Source organism: Oxyura jamaicensis, chromosome 5, assembly GCF_011077185.1.
Source record: "Oxyura jamaicensis isolate SHBP4307 breed ruddy duck chromosome 5, BPBGC_Ojam_1.0, whole genome shotgun sequence".
Taxonomy (NCBI): domain Eukaryota; kingdom Metazoa; phylum Chordata; class Aves; order Anseriformes; family Anatidae; genus Oxyura; species Oxyura jamaicensis.
In genome coordinates, this window is record NC_048897.1 from 29,511,936 (window position 1) to 29,525,548 (window position 13,613).

A 13,613-nucleotide genomic window follows, 5' to 3' on the forward strand; every position below is an offset into this window, starting at 1 on the left:
CGATCAAATAGCTTCTGCAGCATTCCGAGCTATGTGGCCTTTCCAATTAATCAGAATATCTGCAGCTGCTAAAACTGAATTATTTAACAGAGTAGGCTGCTGAACTAACAGCATACACTCCAACATCAACAGCTGCTGTCTTTCCTATTTGCCTTTGCAACACTAATTGAAATTTCAAGGTAACATTCTGGACCCGCTTAGGTAGTGTAAAGCCAGTTCTGGTCTGGATCACACACCTTGATGGGTGAGATGTCCCCACCATGAGTGGCTTCCAGCAGACCTCTGGATGGACACGCCTCTGGCCATCCTCCTGTCTCCCTGCTGTCTGCATTGAGCTAAGAGGGCTGAATCCACAGCTGCTGCATTGTGATTGCAGTTAATGGTTCGCTGGGGTCAATTGCTGTAGCATTGGGTGCAACAGACTAAACAGACACCACCTGGGATAATCTCTGCTGGTTTTCTAAAGCATGGGTAGATTTATTGACAGAACGATAAAGGCTGGATCCTGGCATTCAGCTGTGTTGTGCCTTCATCCTCTGGCAATCACAGTGGTTGTTCAAAGCACTCATTAAATAAGCTGTGCCTCACTGTGAACAGTATTTTGTGATCTACTAAGTTAACCAGAGCAAGAAAAGTGCCCTCAATCTAAAATGGATGTAATTAGTGGCATTAAAATAAATAAATTTGCACCAAGTTAATTTTTTTTATCCAGCTTTAATGTTACAGAGGATTACCAGCAGCAAGAGATGTGCAGAGCTTTTCAGTGGTTCTTGGGTCTGGCAACTCAGCTGGCCTCAATACCTGTATTTTAAAGGACAGGCCAGCTGAGGTCATTCAGTTCTTTTGGTACAATGTTCTGTAGTTTCTTAATTTTGTAGCGGCAGCACCAGGTTTCCAGATTCTCAAAACCTACTTGGGTTATATATTTAAATACTTTTAAAATATTTTAAATGCCTACATTTAAGTACTTCTTCCACACTCTTGTGCCCAGTAAAAGAAGGAATTGCTCAACCCTTTGCACCCACGTTAATGTGCTGTAGGAAATCTGCTGAATTTTTGAGCTGAAATACGGAAAAGAACAGATAACAAAATGGGAAACAAAATTAACTTAGATGTGCTGGCACATGGCAGGCACTCTCCTCTTAATTTGGTGTGCCTACCGGTGACAGACAGTTGTTCCCATTATTCCATAAAAAGCACGCTGTCTCCTGTTATGTTTGTGTGCAAAAACAGGACTACAAAGTTGAATTGCACAGGTCCTTTTTAAGCAAGTCCACCGCAGCAACCTATTTTCAAACGACCTGTTGCCTTGTTCCTTCACCTCATTGACTTGGTTGGTTGCTTTTTCACAGACTTCCCCAGTTCTGAGAGACTTCTTGGACAGGATGCTGACCCGGGAACCACTAGAAAGAGCAACGGCACAAGAGCTTCTGGATCACCCCTTTTTGCTCCAGACAGGACTTCCAGAGTGCTTGGTCCCCCTTATCCAGCAATACAGAAAGCGTACCTCTACCTGCTGACTTCACATAAGGGGAGAATACTAGGAAAAAGTAACACAAATAACCAAGAGACCAGGCAGTCTTGTCCTGGCAATGGTGCTCGGAACTTGTCAGTGATCTTCTTACAGGATGAATGTGAATATTGTCCTTGCAGTCTTGGCCTTTGTGGCTTCTTTTTTGCTGAAGACAATCAATATGTACTAGTTCCTAATAAGACCAAGTATGTCTCAAGAATAAAGCAGGTATTTCATGACTTCTGGATTGCTTCTTCCAAAGAATGGCATTTTTATGCGGAGTCTGAGGTGGTGTATCCAAATGCCTGCAAGTTCCTGTAAACCTTGGCTGCTGACTACTGAACTGGAACAACATTTCCCAGTTAGAAATGTGATCTTTGTTTTGTTAGTTGTACACTGGAGTCTTGAGCTGACCTAAATGTACATTTTGGGGCATAGATGCCTTTAAACTGTCCAACAATGCACAAAGACTTAACAATTTTTCTCTTCTGAGACTTTTTCCACAGATGATTTTAATCTCCAGTTAAACATGGACCTAGAAAACTGTACATATTTTCCTAGGGAGCAGATGTGATATGTACATATTTGTTTTCAAACAGCTCTCTTGCGTCAACATGCTTCTCTTTTGCTGAGGAATATGTATGGTTTAGTGGTCAGTCTTGAATCCATTTCATGATCTTAAACTTTTGGAGGGAAAACCCTTGGAGGCAGGCCTCAGACTAGACTCTGTGAAGACAATTGTTCTTGCCACCAGGATTTTGTGGTTGAAAATTCATAATATGCAACACCTCCAGTGCTGTTTGGAATGGAGACTCTGGGGAAGCTTGTTCCTATTTGTGGTTTCCAGGCAGCTTTCTTTCTGAGTCCTTTCTCACAGGAGGGGCCAAGAAGTGCTGCCCTGAGATAAATGTGGGGCAGCACTTTGGGAATGCTTTAGGGGACAGAATGCAAACATTTCAGCTGTCCTGCATGTCCCAGGAGAGATTTTTACGTTCATGGTGAGGCTGTTTGTTCAGCCTTCATCTCCCCTGCTTGCTGCTGCAGAACATGGGGAAAAGGGAAACTTTTGATGTATGTTTTGTAATTGGTATCCCCTTCCCCACCACCCCTCTGCTGATATGTTCAGAAGGTTTCTGGTTGTCTAAGCAGCTCTGTTATTTTTGAATAGATTTAGATATTTTGTATGATACAGTTTCTGATCAGTGAGTTAGTTGAGGTAATTGGACTCTAGGTCAGGATGTAACGTTGTACAGTGATGGTGTGCACTTTTGTGAGGTCTTAAGAATATAGTCTTATATGTGGAACTGGGATCCCATTTTGAAAATCAGATACAAATTTATTGGAATTTAAGTTATTCTTGGGACAGTTGTACTGTCTCAGATACTAACCTCATAACTGCATTTTCTTCAGAAGATGTAAATAATCTCTATCCTCTGCTATTTACTCCAGTTACAGATCCTGCTTCAAAATTGAAGCCACAGTTGATTACTTGAAGTAATTTGGGATGGAATTCATCTGCACTGATGACAGTCACCTAAATGGTGGGCACCCAGACTGCGAAGTATATAGGTTGCCTCTGTAGACCATGGAGAGAAGAGCGCCTCCAGAGGGTGATTCATCTCCATCCTTTTAGACACCTGCTGAAGGATGAAATTGCTTTCTCTCGATACCACTCTGCCTGTGGCCAGTAGAGGGATCGTAGGTGGTTTGCCTAGACTGGATGTCTAAGTTTGGGGCTGATGAAGTTAATTGAAATGAATTTGTTTAGCTCTTCCTTAGCTGCACTGGAAAGTTTTTGATGTAAAATGTTTCTGTATTCCAGATATACTGCTTTTTTATGCAAAAGAGCAGGGCTTTAAAGATTTATAATTTGAAAGAAATGATCCTGCTCATCTGTAGTTGTGAATCCTTTGCACTTGTGTTTTAAATTAAAGTAGATCTTGATTTATTCACATGCCTGTTGCAGTGTTGAGATGTTTGCAAATATGTCTACAGTTCAGGGATCAGAGATGTAAGGGAAGTGTGGATGTTGAAGTCCAGTGTAACTTACCTATTCTGTGTCTGTGTGGCTTTTAAAACAAGAAAAGGTTATAGCAGAAGGCCTGGATTCTGAAATAAACATTTCTTGGAGCAAGGGATGACAGGTTTAAGCTTTAATGCTGTTTCTACTTCAGCCCAAGTCTGACTAAAGACAGTGAAAGGCCCTTAGAAGATTGCATTCAAGTATCTTATAAAATTTTAAAAACTCATTATCTTATCTGTGAGGAATGCAGAAAGTATCCACCTTTTTCTGTCCAATACAGAATTAAATATGTGATTCTTGTGTGTTCCTCTGTACAGTTCATGCATGGCATATCACCAAGTAATCACTCCATTACTTAGATGAGTGTGGAACCAAATATAAATCCTGAGATAAACCTGTGGTTGTTATGAAGACTGAAGTGCTCTGTCTCCAGGGCCAACAGTTCCCTCCCCAAGAACTATGCAACCAGTTAAGAGAATTATGATAAGCAGAGCAGGTTTTTAATTTGCATTGCAGCAATGTTCAGGAGCCAGATTTCCTGTATGCTAAGCGTTATCTAAGTATATAACAAAATACAGCCTCTGCTCGGAAGAGCTTATAGTCTACTCAGTGGGTAATTATGCTTTGAGATGCTGTTTTCTCTGAATATCTTTCTGTATGTGCTATCAACAAGGTTACACTTGTATCTCTTGTTTGGTGTCATGCTTCACCTGAATTGTTCCTTTTTATTTTTTCTTTCTGCCAGCTTTGCTGGTATTGAGTCTTTTCCATGCTGCCACAGCCCTGGCAATCAGCATACAGTAGGTCTTTGAAGATGGCAGGCTGAATTTATATGAACAATTTGCTGAATCAAACAGGGAGTCTGCGACTACTGTCACCTCCCAATTGCACTTGTGTGTATATATAATGGTGCCTGTCCTCCTCAAATAGGGCTCTGTGCTATCGACTGCAGCAGCTTATTATCCCATTCATTTCGGAATGGGACAGATCTTTCCCTGGAGGCCCCTATCTGTTAACCAATGATTATAGAAGGACCCTAGGTGAAATGAGGCTCCCAACTTTTAAGATTGTTCAATATAGTGAGAAGAATCCTATGTTTCTCCCTGTTGCCTGGAGAAAGCATTTTGATGGGCTTTAGGTCCCAGTCTATAAAGTGGGGATAATAAGCAGTAAATCCTGACTGTGTGGGAATGTACTGGGCAGGGAGAGCGGCTCTAAAATACTGTAGCTATTGTGAAGCACTTCTGTACCTCCTGTAGCAGCAACGGTCATGTCAGCGGCATATCTTCATTACAGAGGTAAAAGATAATTTTAGATCCTTAGGTACAAACTGAGCCTGAACTGTGACTCAACTGGACATGGTTTGTAGGAAGATTTAGAGCAGCTAGCAGTATGCAGAGTGGCCACTAAATATTTGAAGGCAATGTTTCCTGTAACTGCAGGAAAGGAAGCCGAGAAAACAGCCTGTACAGAGGGATCTGCATCTACTCATCACAGAAAACTAATTTGTTTTAGCAGTGACTTTCAGGCTTTTCCCGTTTGTCTCTAAAGAGCTCTGAAAATGTGAAGGGCATGATGATAACAATGGTGTTAGTAGCAGATCAGCCAGCTGCCAGGAGTTGTGCTTGCCCTAACTTCCCTGCTGCCTCCAGTTCCCGATGGATAGTGAAGAGACTACAAGGGGAAGATCAGGGACTCTGCCTGCAAAAATGTTGGCCCATAAAGGAGTTTGCATGCTGTGTGTCTTGTTAGTAATGTTCTTGATTTAGAGAGTCCTGGTTGTGCTCCTTCGGGTATAGTGTGTACCCCTTTTGTTTGTGTCCTTGTTGTGGCTGGAGTCCTCCTTTGCTTAGGGATCTCCATTATTTGATTTTTAAGAATATTTTATTGATATAATCAAATAATAGTATATCTTAAATATCTTAGTATAATCAAATATTATGCGTTATTTGATTTTAAAGAATATAATAAAAAGATGGGTATCCTGAAAAATAAGTATTTTGCACAAGAACATTTAGAGGTAAAAAATGAGCTTTAGAATATGCCACATAAAAGATGAAAATATGAAAAGAATCTAAGACAGATCCTAAACCTGCTACTGTTCTCTGTCTGAACAGGCACTATTCTTGTCTTAATTACCCTTGATCTCGGTTTCTGTATAAAACAGCCTCGTTAAAGAGCCCTATCTCATCCAACTCCTGTGTCTCCCTGTGGTCAGCAAATATCCTTTCGTAAGCAAAAACACAGGCAGGGCTGCACAGCTACCCAAAGAAATCTTCAAAGATGTTTGAATTCTGTAGCAAGAAATATTGCTGGAAGATCAGAAGGTGGCATTTCTATTCTGGAGTTCGTAAGTAACCAATATGCACTGACTCGGCGAGCCGCTGTGCTGCTGGAGGGATGTTGTCCCTCAAAATTGGGAAATCATTCCTTGTTCTGTTTGAAAACCTCTTCAGTAACGTTTGCCCAAAGAACTCTTCGTGCCTTTATCTTACTTTTGTCCATTTCTCATGTTCCAGAAATTTCATCCTTTTTGGTTAGAGATGGTATTTGGTCTAGAGGAGCATCAGCACACCCAGCCTCTGAGGCATGAAGACTTCAGTGAGGAAAGGTGTTGATGCCAAATGTGGTCTGTACTCTGAGACGTGGCTTTGCTTATACTTAGTGATTCTTCTGTATACACTCTGAAAAGTACTTTTAGCAGATTTTTTTTAGCACTGAGGTGTAATCTACATTAAATATTCTACCTATTTTTAATGCATTTCTGCATAAATCACCTGATAAAGCTGTACCAGGATTTTGTTTAATAGCAGAAGACAATGGCACAATAGAAGCTGTGATATGGTTTAAGGGTCATCATGGTGAGTTTTCTTCCTCAGGCTTCAAACATCACAGGATGCTGATAACGTGAATACAAACTACTAGAGTTAAGTTTTCTTACATCTGTGTCAGAGCCTAGCTGAGCTTTGATTGTTTTTTGAAATTTCCACACCATTAAAAAGAAGTTTCATTAAGAGCATTTTACTTTGGCATTTTATCAGCCCTCATTTTGCCTAACCAATTTATATTGTCCAAAGGCTGCCAAGAGAACTGATGTTCTGCTTGGAGCTGGTGGCAAAAAGAGCTAATAAAGTTAGAAGAGAAGAGTACTGGGTTCAGCCTCCTATATCGACCTCAAAAAGCTGACAGACAGCACAGGAGCTCTTACTGAAGGGAGCTGCTAAAAAGCTGGCATGATGTGGTGATAAGAGGTCTCCAGATAATGAAGCAGCTGGGGATTTGGGGATTTCTTACAGGTGGTGCTGCATGAGTTGGTGCAGGCCAGAGGGAAGGGGCTGTAGCTGTGCTGTCCCTCTTTTGTAGGGCTGCTGTAGGTGGGGAGCAGCCTGAGTGAGACTGAGCCTGCCTGACCTGGCTTAGAGAGACAGTCTTCGTCCTGTTGTGTGCTGCATGGAGGAAGAGGGCTGGCTCATCCTTCCCCTTTTCTCTGAGACTGTGATTAGGGTTGTCCCCGTTCCTGTGAAACGTTGGCTTTTTTAGGCACTGTTGTCATGGGAGAGAGGAGAGAAGACTTCCACTAGCTCAAGCCCTGCTGCTCTGCCCTGGCTTTACATGTATGTCCCTGTAACTTGGGTTTATTCTGTTGTGTTCATTCACTGTATGGATGTGAGTGCAAAAAACCTAACCCCTTGTGCTTTGGCAATGCATTGAGAGGGGGGCACCCCATGTCCACATCAGGTCTGAACTAGGTGTCTGACTGCCCTCCAGAGAGAGATGAGATGAATTATCCTTTAAAATAACCTCTAAAAAAAACTGTCTGGGGGGATTTGGGATGGTCACTATGGGCTGGGTGGCCGAAGCTGGGGACAACCCCCTGTTTTAGCCAGTATGAGAGCTGTGTTTCTGCAGTCCTGGGTGTTGTGTGCTTGCAGTAGGGCAGGATGCACACCAAGCAATTCATGTGTGTTAAGCAACGCGTGCTATGCAATGACATGGAGCAGGTGGGGGCTGTCGTGCCCCTGGAAATACAGTTAGAAGCAGCTCCAAACAGCTTTTGTTATCAGCAGTCTCAGGCTGTAAAACAGTGAGCATTGCTGGTTTATATTTATGCTGATAGGAAGTTCGCGTGTACTTAAGCACAGTTCCTTGTTTTCCAGCTGCATCCACATGTGGCTGAATCCGGGTGAGTAATTGCAGGCACTGTGGTGAGGCTGAAAAGTGTGGTGTGGCTGTTCCGTCTGGAAATAGTGGGTGCTTAGCAAAAATTGGGAGCCCCACTCCGGACAAGAGTTTTTTCTGGGTGTGTTTTGGGTATGTTTTCCATTTCCATTTATTTTCCTTACTGCTGTGATTGCTGGGGCTCTGCTCTGTGTTTTTACTGGGAAAGCAGCCTCTCTTGTGCTGATCCCATTTCTAACACCATCCTTGATCTCCACTGCCAGCTCCCCAGTGCAGAAAGCAGGGGGCTAATGAATATGAGCTGCAGTTTAGAACTGCCAACACTGCAAGCTGGTTTAATAAAAGATATTAAATTGCTTCCTGGCTGCAGTTCCCCCTTGCTGTGATGTTTGTCATCTTTTTTTTGAAGGCCTTCAAACTTCACAGCACGAGTGAGACTTCAGGGATGGAGAAGGCTGTTCTAGAAAAGCAGCAAAATTGGTCTAACTGGAAAGCAGTATTTTACCACCATCTTCGGAACTGCAGCAGAGAAAGCACTGCTGTCAACAGAAGGAAAATGGCCTTTAGTAGAAAATATCCATGGCAGAGCTCTACTGTATGTGTGAAGGAGGCCAACTAGCAGTCACAATGGACTGTGAAGAAAGGGAGCTGAGCCCATGTTGTGGTAAGCTGGCATTGTTTGGGTCTGGAGGGTGGGAGAGAACCACATGCAAGTGTAAGACACTGCAGGCCAGGCCCTGCATTGCTGTTCTGGTGTGTCTGTGAAAGGCCTTTTTGTCTCTAGGCAGGCCCTTCGCTAGGCTGAACTGGGAATAAGCCAATGTGAGGAGTGTGAACTCACCAAAGTAGTTTTGACTCCTGTTGAAATGCTGTTCTGACTTGTGCTTGTGAAGAGGATGCCACTGCGTGAGAGTCAGGCAAGGTTGCCTGTAATGGTGATCAGGAGTGGTATCTGAGCTGTCAGAAAATGGCTTTGCTAGATTTGGTCATTAAGTACAATAAAGAACAGAATGAACTAGTGCTGAATGTGTGTGAGAAGGATGTAGGTGTTTTTTTTTTTTTTTTTTTTTTTAAAAAAAAAAAAAAAAGCCACCTCACTGCATATTTAGTAACTGGAGAAGCTGAATTTGAGGAGTGCAGGAACAGATGGCAGAAAACTGCTGTCTGTATTAACATATGCATATGTTGTGCAGCATTTGGGACTTGCACCCAGATCTGCTAACCTCAGACAAAGAAAGAAAAAAAGGTGATCCAGTTTTTGTAAGAAATGCAATGTTTTATTTATTTATTTTTTTAGAAAATAAATAAGTCAGAAATTTACAATACACAATTCCAGTATTATGTTAATGCTGTGGGGGAGATACGGTCTCTTCTTGGATGTCAGACCAGGTTTGGAACATCTCGTCGCTCATGTCTACTTCAGCTGTTTTTTATAGCAGCACTTCATGATGCGTTTCTCAAGCAGTTTCTAGGTGCAACAGGTCTCATGTAATAATCACTGCATGCTGTAGGTTTGCCATGACTGAGCTCACTTTTCCAGGAAAGACAGAAAGCTGAAGAACAAGTTGAGGGGTGAGGAAGGCTAACAGGTTACCCTGTGGAGTGGAATGTTCGGGAGACAGGCTGTCTCTGCAGTCAGGAACACCGCTCGTTTTCTCAAACTAAAGGCAAAAGTTTCACTAACAAGAGGAGGGAAGAAGCGACTTTTCAGAAAGGATTCTCACCTGCTTATCTTCTATGGCTGGGTTTAAAGACACTGCACTGTCTGCAGCTCTGTATCGCCACAGTAAAAGGTGGCTTGAATGGCCAAGTGCATTGAAGGGTCAGTTCAATGCAAGGGTCTCTGGGCAGCTGGTGCTCAGACATATAGTAGCTGCAAATCTGCTCAACAGCAGGTCCAGGATTACGTACAGCAGTGTTTTGTTTCCTGTGGCTCCCCCCTACCCCCACTTGTTCCTTGAAAAGATTAAAAATGTGGAAGGTTCGACTTCTGTTATCTGACTGCCAGCATGAGCAGTTGTAATAAAAGTGGCAGTTCCCCTTTCCTTTTGTATCCCCAAGCATATAGTCTTCCACCACTTTTATTGTCTTGCTTATGGACAAAATGGACAAGCGAAGAAAGATGACTCTCTTTTTCTCATTTGGTCAGGTCAGTGCTTCCTCTCCCCTTATGAAGCCTGGTGAGTACAAGTGCTGAATTTTGCAAAGCCCCTGTGAGTTGGTGCATGTATACGTTGGCAGGCCAAACGCCAATTCTTGGGCTAATGTTATTTCAGGACTTGATATAAGGAAGGCCAGGATGTTGCTACTCTGTACTGAATTATTGCTATTTTTTGCTTTTTTAGGATCCATAAACAGAGTATATCTTGCATGGTGCTAGGAAAAGAGTTGGACCATATGTTTCCAGTTCCTTCCGTCTGGATGAGTGAGAACTTGCTGTGTCAAAGCTGTTCAGTGCAAAAGGTCATAAAACAGGTAAGAGAAAGTATGTGTGGAGGCAGGGGACAGTGATGTAAGTTCTGCATTCACAAAATAAGGCTTTGCTGTCCTAGAAAGTGGAAGTGTAAAGATGGCTAAGAGGAACCTATCCTTTTTTTTTCTGATGAAGCCATGATATTGGGAACCTGGACATCCCAGTGCATTCTGCTGGAAGATTTGATGTTAGTGAAGACAGACAGCAAGAGGTGTCTGCTAGGGCTGAGTGAGGCCGAGGACCATTTGCCCTTTAAAGTCATACAACTGGGCTATTTTCCTTCAGCACCAGGCTGTGAAACAAGACTTATGTGTTATGTCACCAATGGGGGGAAAATGCTATTAGTCCCAGGTGGGCATAATTCATAGCAAAATGGGGAGTGACTAAGGTTTTGGGGGAAGGTGTGAACAGTACTCTGGCAAACAGAAATAGTGTGTGGTCTTCCCCTCCAGGCCCCAAAGAACATGGGTAGTTGAGGAGGCTGGCTTTCCCAGCAACAAAGAACATATTCTATAGCTTACTGCTGAGCCCTCTGTTGTCATTGACTGGGATGGCAGCCTGTGAAAGAAGCTTCTGTTTTTTTGCTGTTCTTTCTGCTACAGAATGGATAGTTCAATGTATTTTTTTTTATGAGCTGTGCTCAGCTTTCTGTGCAAGGTACTCTTATGGGCAATATAACTGGCTGGCTCTTTAAGCAACACAATTATTTTCAAACAGCTTAGAAATTTTGGTAAGTGCTGTTATCCTAAGCCTGTAATATGGAGCTAAATTAGCTCCATGGGAAAAAGTTTCACTGGCACTCTAAAAATGTCAAATTATTGTAGGTGAGAACTCTGCAAATGTGTTTGTGTTAGCAGGAATAAATGCTAAAGCTAAGGCTCTTAGACTCCTCATAGTATTATTGCCTTATAATTGTCCAACAAGCCTGCTGAAGACTAGCAGGGTCTTCAGGAGATACCGGATCTAGATCTAAGAACTTGCCTGAAGACATGTCAGAGTTATAAAGTTAGAATTAGGAGTGAGAATCAGCCCATGGGGATAAGTGGAGGTTAAAATAAAGAAAGAGGAAAAGCTAGAGTGCTGGTAATGCAGATTTCCACAGAAGGAAATGCTGTTTTATGTTTTATGGATACCATTGCACTGAAAAATCTCCTCATCTGACTATCGGGGAGAAAAATTAAAAAGCCAACACTGGCTGTGCAATGGAGTGGTATGCTGACAAAAAAAAAAAAAAAAAAGGCACGAAGCTCTATCAAAACAACCTTTTTTCCTATAAAGAGAAGCTGTGTCTGTTAGCAGGTAGTGTTGCTAGAAAGAATGGCGCTTTACGGGACAAGAGTTTTTGCTGAGCACCTGACACCCATACTTAGGTATATTTCATGGGGTGTTGTTGTTATATAATATTATATACTTCTGTATCTTTCACAGGCTGGTTGAAGCCTGTTAGGTAGGCTATTGTAGAGTGTCTTTCAGTTAAAGTTTGTTCAAAGGAATCTAGCTCTGAGACTGCTATGATGTGAACAGATCTCTGATGAGTGATGAGGGAACTTGCTCTGAAAATTGATGTCTGAATCCATACTCAGGTATTAATGTAGACACTGCCAGTGTCAACAACTAGCTTGTCTTCAGCCACAGGCCCCTTCACTGCTGAATCAGATTAGTGCTAAGACTGTAGAAGCCAGTGAAGTGTGCTCTGGAAGGTGAGCTCAGCAGACTACTTTCAATACCTAGAATACCAAAGTAGTAAATCCCTGAAGAATTTCAGGAGTTTCCCAGCATGGAAAGAGAGTAGCTTGTCAAGCTGGTCTTTAACTTCACTATATACGTCCATAAACACTCCTGAAGTTGAACAGTGAGTAAGGGAAGCATCTCTCAAAATCGGCTTTCCTCAATATTACCATCTGGTTCGGTTTCTGGGGGCTCAGCCATAGCTATTGTAAGCCTTGACACCTCTGCCACAGGGATCTTCTCTTCCAGTTGCTCCGTAGAGCCTTGTTCTTCCTTACGAGTGCTCAGAACTGCTTCATTCCACATCTCTGGCTCTTCAGGAAAGACTACTTTTGTATAGTTCTTCACCATCTCCTGCACCTCTGTATTCAGACTTTTCAATTTCTCCTCATACTCTGCCACTGCCTCCTGCTGAAGCTGCAAACAGAGACCTTGAATCATTCTCTAAACACTGAAGCAAAGCAGAACTCAGGCTGAGAATGGTGTAAAAATGTGCTCTAAGAGAGGCCAATATGATGAAATATTAGCACTTTGCAACTTTGGTATCAACCCACTGTTGAATGACTTATCTCCATCCCCCAGGCAAATGTCTTCCCTGAAGATGAAGAGGGGAGGAAGGCAGCATGTTGATTTACATGTTTCTGTTTTGCCTCACAATTTGATGGATGACTTGTCTGCACATTCTTTGCATATCAACCTCCAAAGTACATGAACATGTTCTGTGTGTTCTGAGAGCAAGAGTAGCTCAGGAATGAGCCCCACCTCTTCTAAAAATACAGTTCCATCACATTTTAAATTTAGGGTTTTGTATGATTGGATGGAAGCTGTTGCTGGGAGAGGGTGTGCATATGAATGCAGCAACTCAGCCTCAGCTCTGTCGAGGCTCCTGTGGAGCCACCTTCTAAACCATTCATTTTCTCAACATACTGAGGAGTGGGTGTCTGAAGTATGTGTGCAGAGGATGAGTGTAGCTGTAATTATAGAATACACAAGGAAGGCTGATCCCCTGGGGTCATGTGGATTTACTGTATGGAGTAGCAGCATTGAACCTGAGAATCATTGCCTTTACCTGGCTTTCTTTCTCCTTGATTGCTCTCAGATTATCTGCCTGCTTCTCTTCCAGTTTCCGCTGATACCTGGCTGTTTTTTCTATCACCTTTAAGAGAACAAAAAGAAAAAAAATAACACAAATTTTAAGTTTTCATAAACAAATGCTCGTAACAGCAAGACAGGGTTATAAAGCACATGCCCACAGTAATGCCCTCACTCCCAGTTCTGAACAACTTCTGCTGGCTCTGAGTGACTTGTCCAGTACTCAAGACCCTGAACACCAATGCTGCATAAGCACTGCAAAAGTACACAATGTGTACATGCACTCAACACACACAAGGCCATGTTCTACAAAGGGATGGATAGGATTATCTCCTCTACTGCAAAATTTCACACATTAGTAATTAAATAGATGTGGAGTTATGCTGCCAGTTAATAATGCTTACAAAAAAACACCCATACCACCTCAATTAGAAAGTCAGAAGCTAGACTGTTCTGTTTGCACTTCATCTGCAGCTTGGTGGGAGGACTGATTAAATCCTGAATGACCTGCAGTATCTTAATAAGGGCAGTAACTGTCTTCAGCTGCACTTTAGTTGACTAAAGAACATGTTCAATCCTCAATACAGTAGCAATTTAATGGGATT

General features: G+C 42.4%; 2 protein-coding genes and 1 long non-coding RNA gene across 14 annotated transcripts in view; 2 read left to right on the forward strand and 1 right to left on the reverse strand.

Annotated features, from left to right (window-relative positions):
• PAK6 (p21 (RAC1) activated kinase 6) overlaps positions 1-3,467 on the forward strand; it is a 41,235-nt gene extending 37,768 nt beyond the window's left edge. For all 9 annotated transcript variants that reach the window (XM_035327692.1, XM_035327693.1, XM_035327694.1 and 6 more), the window contains one exon: positions 1,353-3,467. In XM_035327692.1, coding sequence (XP_035183583.1) covers positions 1,353-1,520 — 168 coding nt within the window. In that variant the 3' untranslated portion in view covers positions 1,521-3,467. The remainder of the gene's footprint in view (positions 1-1,352) is intronic.
• A 5,333-nt stretch (positions 3,468-8,800) lies between these two features.
• Positions 8,801-13,613, reverse strand: part of PLCB2 (phospholipase C beta 2) — a 51,412-nt gene continuing 46,599 nt past the window's right edge. For all 3 annotated transcript variants that reach the window (XM_035327685.1, XM_035327683.1, XM_035327684.1), the window contains 2 exons: positions 12,986-13,072; positions 8,801-12,333 (listed from right to left, as the gene is read on the reverse strand). In XM_035327685.1, coding sequence (XP_035183576.1) covers positions 12,061-12,333; positions 12,986-13,072 — 360 coding nt within the window. In that variant the 3' untranslated portion in view covers positions 8,801-12,060. The remainder of the gene's footprint in view (positions 12,334-12,985; positions 13,073-13,613) is intronic.
• The window catches only part of LOC118167849, a 37,300-nt gene continuing 33,746 nt past the window's right edge, over positions 10,060-13,613 (forward strand). For both annotated transcript variants that reach the window (XR_004751265.1, XR_004751266.1), the window contains exon 1: positions 10,060-10,190. This is a non-coding gene — a long non-coding RNA (uncharacterized LOC118167849). The remainder of the gene's footprint in view (positions 10,191-13,613) is intronic.